Genomic DNA, 6326 nt, shown 5'->3' with positions numbered 1-6326 from the left:
TGATGTTTTTATTTCCGTTTTGATAAGCTTGGCCTCGTTGAAGTTGTCTGGGTGTTTCCTGGCCAGGAAGGCCATGAGCAGGGTGGAGGCCAGCAGTGTGTGCGTGATGAGGGAATCATGTAGAAAGTTGGTCTAGGGACTGTCGGAGGGATCTTTATTATATTCTCAGAGATTTATATACACACACTTCATACTTCAATAAAGCATTTACAACATCTGGAACTCTGGAGCAAAGTAATTTGCTGAAAGAATTACAGGGTAGTACTTTTGAGTAATAGAGGTAACTAGAGGTTAGACTTGAAACTGAGTATTTATTACGGTAATAAAGCACAATTTATCCTCTGAAAGTTGGACACTCTGGGTTTTCCTATGCTATTTAGCCATCATGTGTTTCTTGGTGTTCCTCTCAGGTCTCAGCAGGATAATGAAGCACTTGGGGGCGAAGATGCAGACCAACAGGCCGTAGCTGGAGGCCAGGATGGCAAAGATCTCCACAGCAACCGTATACTTCCCTGGGGAGCTGACGTAAGCTGGGATGAAGGCCACCCACACAGCGCAGAAGATCAGCATGCTGAAGGTAATGAGTTTGGCCTCGTTGAAGTTGTCTGGGAGTTTCCTGGCCAGGAAGGCCAGGAGGAGGCAGATGGAGGCCAGCAGGCCGATATATCCCAGGACCAGGGAGAAGCCGACCATGGAACCCATAGAGCATTCCAGGATGATCTTGGGCCCCAGACCCCCTATTACTCCTCTCTCTGCAGGTTGAGGGGGGTCCAGGGCCAACCAGAGCACACAGATCAGCACCTGGGAACAAGAGGATTCAAAAATTTAATTTATAACCCTGAAGACCCCCCTGGATGCTGAAACATTGGTCTAATAAATTGTGGAATTTAGCAGCTTAATTCATTTTCGCTCACTTTTCAACTTTCAATCACTCAGGACCACTATAAACATATTTTGTGTGTGCTTCTCAGCTGAGCTCTTGTTTTTTTTTTTTTTTCTACTGGAGAATGATAAACTATTGTGACAGCAGACCTACCTGTAGCATTGTGCAGAGGGAGATGCCCAGCCTCTGCTGTGTCGGACCCAGGTACTTCATCAGGTTCTCTCCAGGAAGTGTGGAGCGGAATGCCACCAGAACCACCACAGTCCGGCTCAGCAGGCAGGAGATGCACAGAACAAAGCTGATCCCAAACAGGGTGTGTCTCAGCATACAGGACCAGGGCTCCGGCCGGCCGATGAACGCCAGCGCACACAGGAAACACAGCTTGAGTGACAACAGGAGCAGGAAGCTCAGCTCTGAGTTGTTGGCCCGAACCTAGACAGAGAAGAGTCATTTATGACATGAGAGAAACACAGAGATTTCAATAGCATCACATCACCACACAACTAGCTTGTGTTCCTACCAGTGGCGTGTGTCGGTGACATAAGAAAGTTATTAGGGTGGTAGTTGTTAGCGTTGCCCCGGCAACAGAGATAACGGACAGGATGATGCCCATGATGTCGCTGTAGGACAGGAAGTCCACCTGCTGAGGGATGCATGCAGTGTGGTCTGGGTTGGACCAGAACCTCTCAGGACACCTGCTGCACTCCACCGACCCTGAGAGAGACGGGCCACAATCAGGAGAAGGTCAGTTCTAATCAGATTAGAACCAGATCCAAAGACAGATTCTAATACATAATGATAATAATAAATCACATGTCAGAGTCAGAATTACCTGTGGTGTTGCTGATCTCTCCCTCAGCGCAGGGCAGACAGTCGTAGCAGCAGACAGGCTTTCCCTTCTGTACAGCTTTCCAGGTGCCAGGGGGGCAGGGGTTACTGCACACAGACACAGGAACCTGGGAGAGAGGAATCCTGGCATCATTATCACTGATAGCATCACAAGTCTAGACACACATTCAGGCTCTGTGGACAGTGAACTATTCCACCTTTTCTTCTGTTTTGTAATTCTGTCTGTTTTGTGAAGATCATCTTCAGCAATCTTACCTCAGGTCCTCGGCCCCCACCCCACATCACTCTCTCCGTGTCCATGTGAAACTGGCCCTCGGATCCCTCAGAGGACACAAAATGGCCGACATGGACAAACTCCACCCTACCCTGTGGGGTCACGTGCCAGTTTATGATGTCATAGGAGGCTGGCGGGTCTCCGTTGTTGTCAAAATTAACGAGGTCCCCCATAGGTATGGAAAAGTTCACGCTCCTCAGGTAGTGGAGAATCTGGAAGACATACGATTTTAGCAAGTTGCTAAATTTACATTTTTGTCCTCTAAAAACATGACAATACATGTCATATGGACAGAGACTTCCATGACACCCTGACATTTCTCATATCTTCGCTGCCCAACTTTAAAAAAAAAAGATTAAGTGACTATATGAATAAAGTGTTAGAAAGTGTTAGTTAATTAAAGAATATTCCAATGTCCATGTTATTTTTTTCCTACATAAAATCACATATGACGAGCGAATTGTTCCCAAGGTTGGGAGGTGCTCAGGTTGTAGTTCCAGCTTTCAACTGATATAAAAGACAAAAAGAAAAAGAGGAGATATGAGGCTTCCACCTGATAGTGACAATATCATATCTCATATCTTCTTTAATCATTCATTTTGATCCGCAAGGTCAACTCACATTTTTAGGCTGCAGCTGTGTGATATTGGGACATTGGCCACCAGGGAGGGGTCCCTGCCCTGGTTGGCAGGCCAGCATGTCATGCAAGGCGTGGGCGATGGCGTACACAGCTTTATACACGTTATAGGTAGCCCTCAGCTGTGACACATCAGCATACAGACTCTCTCCCTCGACTGCTTGCATGATAATTATATTCACATGGGAAGACACACAACAGACAGAACAGGGACAAACATGTTAGACAGAATTAATAAGTCAAATAAAATCATTCTGATCATCACAGAATTCTGTTGCCATTCAACAAATTTCGATCACCTATGACCTCCAACCCTGAACACAGTTGCCTTGATACAGGGGCCACGCCCGGGCTGTCCTCCAGAGAGCACTCAAACATAATTTCCCAGAGTTCCCGGAGGAAAGGCTCCTGGTGTGGTGAGACCCCGCCAGGCCTGAGCCGGGTGAGGAAAGGTCCCAGGCCGGTGATGTTGGCCCTCTGCAGGGCGAACCCAATGGTGCCCCCCATTGAGGCGAGGTTCTGGGGGGCCGAGATGGTGGTGTAGGTGACCCAGGCCTCGGTGGCTATCCACTGCTTATCCGTCACGTTTTGATGGACCACCTCCTCCAGGAGAGCCTGCAAACAGGAGGACTAAACTAGAAAAATCGCATAGCGGCTAAATGCCTCCGCAGTTGCAGTTAACCTAACTAACCCTAACCCTGACTTACTGCTAACCTAACCCTAACGCTAATGCTAGCTAGCTAACGCTTATGCTAACTCTAATGCTAACGCTAACACTAGCTAGCTAAAACTAGCATTAGTGTTAGAATTAGCGTTAGCTAGCTAGCATTAGCATTAATATTAGGATTAGCGTTAGCGTTCAAAAGTGCCTTTTGTGATGTCACAGTGACCTTGACCTTTGACATTTGAATACCAAAATCGAATCCAATTAATCTAATTAAGTTCAACTGGACATTTGGCCAAATATGTACAAATTCTGTCAAGCCGTTCTTGTGTTCATCAGGCTAAAAACACATTTTGTGAGGTCACAGTGACCTTGAACTTTGACCTTTGACCCCCACGATCTAAGCAGTTCATCCTTGAGTGCCAGTGAACATTTGTACCAAAGGGGAAGAAATTCCGTCAATGCGTTCCCGAGATATTGCATTAACAAACATTGGACGGACGGATGGCCGGACAACCGGAAACCATAATGCCTCCGGCCAGGCTGTCGCCTGGCGGAGGCATAAAGACATGGAAGTCCCCATATCATGCAGATAGATAATATACACATGCAGTTGTGGTGCTCACCCACAAGTACAGTATGTAGAGATATAGAGAGAGGAACATAGAAGGGAAAATATGCAAAAATGGAGGCTTTTAAAACAGTACTAATTTTATTATTATGATAATTATTATTAAAGGTGATAATAATTCAGTGATGGGGAACAGTACAGACATCAAATGAACATAGAAAAACAGAAATGCTTGTCAGCATTAATTAAGGTTACCCTTGCATCCTGGGCGATGGCGAATGTCAACACAACAGTGGCAGAGGACCTCTGAATGGTGTCAACAATCCTTCTGATCCTTCTCCGAGATTGACCCTTGGGGATAGCAGAGTTAAATTAAGAGAGGAGAGATAGAGTGAGAGAGATGGAGAGAAAAAGAAAGAGAGAGAGAGAGGGAGACACACACACACACACACACACACACTGAAGCAGCGACAGAGGCAGACCGACAAAGACTGAGACGCATACAGAAAGAAAGACAGAAGCAGAAACAGATCATCAGACTGTACCTTGGGGATGACCTCTGAGTAGGCAACACACACTCCAGATCCCCTGAGCTCCTCCAGCAGCATCTGAACCCCATACTTCCCATAGTCATCGTCCCCAAACACCAGGCCCACCCAGGTCCAGCCCATCAGGGCCAGCAGCCGGGCCATGGCGCGCGCCTGGAAGGCATCGCTGGGCACCGTACGGAAGAACGAGGGGAACCTCCTGCTGTCACTCAGACAAGCACAGGAGGCAAAGTAGCTCACCTGAGGGAGAGATAGAGAGAGAGAGAGAGAGAGAGAGAGAGAAGGGGAATTGTTAAAGGGGAATTGGGCCAAAGACGGTGAGTTTGAATTTACACAAAAGAGAAGGATAGGCAGAGGAGGAAGAGAGGCAAAGAAGAGGAAAAAAGAAGCGAGCATTAAATTAGATTTGGAACGGGAAGAGGGAGGAATTTTCTGTGTAGCAGACACAGATTAACAGTTACATCAGTTCTCCCTCTTATTGTACAGTAACACCACAACAGCTCACCATGGGTAAGTCAAACACTCCGAGAGTCTGTGCCACCACGATGGAGGCTGAGGAGCGGGCATCTCCGATGATGACTGGCACCTCAGGGGCTGTGCCACAGTCTGTGCCCGACACAGAGGCCTCCTGCCCGGTCACCATGGCCAGGGCGGCCCCCAGGGTGGTGCTCTCGGCCAGGCAGGAGTCGGCTGCCAGGTAGCCCAGGGTGAGGTTGGGTAGGAGGGCAGGGTTACGGTTCACCTCCTCAACAGCAAAGATCATGGTCTGGAGCCAGCGGTAGGCACGCTGATTGAAACTCGAGCAGGCCGGGGAGCAAGGCAGAGCAGGAGAAAGGAGACAAGAAGTGACAAGGGAGAGAGAGGAGAACGGACATCATTGGGAGAGGGGATCAGGGGTATGGGAAAGATAAGTGAGAAGATCAAAGTTTGGAAAAGAGAAAGAAAAATAAAATTTACATTTATTTATATAACACATACACATGACAGCACTGAATGCAATTCAAAGTGCTTCACAAAGTAATGAAAAATGATTTGACAGTACGATTATGTATAAAAAGAGCAAAAGAAAATTGAGAAAATTAAAACAGTTTAAAATCAGCTTGTAGTAAATACATTAGGTAATAATAAAATAAAATATATAACTTTAAAAAAAAATTATAAAAAAAGAAAGATAAAAGAAAGAGGGAGAGAAATAATGAGAAAGGTAGAGTGAATTATTTTGTATACCGTAGCTATTGTAAATAACTTACATTGTACAGGTAGCATTGCTCGTCCCCCTCCTGAATTCCTGCTCAGGCTCCGGTGCTCTTAAATGGATGGGAAACAGGCCCCCGATGACCACATCTCCTGACTGAAAAATGCTGCCTGAGACCGGCTCAGCCATCCGCTGGCAGTGCCCCCCTCCTCCCAGCCCCAGCACCACATCAAGCAGGCTGCCCAGCAACCACAGCCAGACAGAGAGGCACATCACCTGGGGAGAGTACAAGTGGAGGGAGGTTCAGAACCATCACACAGAGGAGGAAAAACAGAATTTTGTCATACGATTAAAAGTCATCAGACACAGACAGAGGCTTACACTTAGCGGATGTATTCTGGATATACTGCCCATACAGGACTCAAACCTTCGACCTACCCCCTCCTGAAAGCATACTCCACACAACTCTACCTAACTATGAAATATGTCTTTTATTGAAGTGAATAAACAGGTGGACATAAAGAAAGAGAGGAGATATGCTGGGGTGTCCTGTCAGAGAGAAAGAGAGAGAGCGACAGAGAGAGGGGAGGACTGAGGTACGACAGATATAGGGATAAATTTGCCCCCGGCTAGATAGCAACCCACGGCCACTAGGGGTCATGCAGCAGCAGTAGGGGCAGATTAGGCTGAGACTGGACTTCTGGG

The 6326-nt window shown here is 47.1% G+C and overlaps 1 protein-coding gene across 1 annotated transcript; it reads right to left on the bottom strand.

The window, feature by feature from the left end:
- Positions 1-372: 372 nt before the first annotated feature.
- LOC311310976 (extracellular calcium-sensing receptor-like) lies at positions 373-5828 on the bottom strand (the record flags this gene model as incomplete). Its single annotated transcript, XM_084440580.1, has 11 exons — positions 5677-5828; positions 4932-5223; positions 4424-4666; positions 4134-4229; positions 2943-3258; positions 2628-2800; positions 1988-2218; positions 1716-1839; positions 1404-1597; positions 1037-1315; positions 373-801 (listed from the first exon to the last, which is right to left on the bottom strand). Exons 1-11 carry the CDS (start codon positions 5808-5810, stop codon positions 373-375), a joined length of 2511 nt encoding a protein of 836 aa, XP_084296706.1. The 5' UTR covers positions 5811-5828.
- Between the last annotated feature and the right edge of the window lie 498 nt (positions 5829-6326).

Source organism: Borostomias antarcticus, assembly GCF_949987555.1.
Source record: "Borostomias antarcticus genome assembly, chromosome: 1".
Classification (NCBI taxonomy): domain Eukaryota; kingdom Metazoa; phylum Chordata; class Actinopteri; order Stomiiformes; family Stomiidae; genus Borostomias; species Borostomias antarcticus.
Note: the sequence above shows the minus strand (reverse complement) of the source record. Positions and strands in the feature narration are given on the sequence as shown.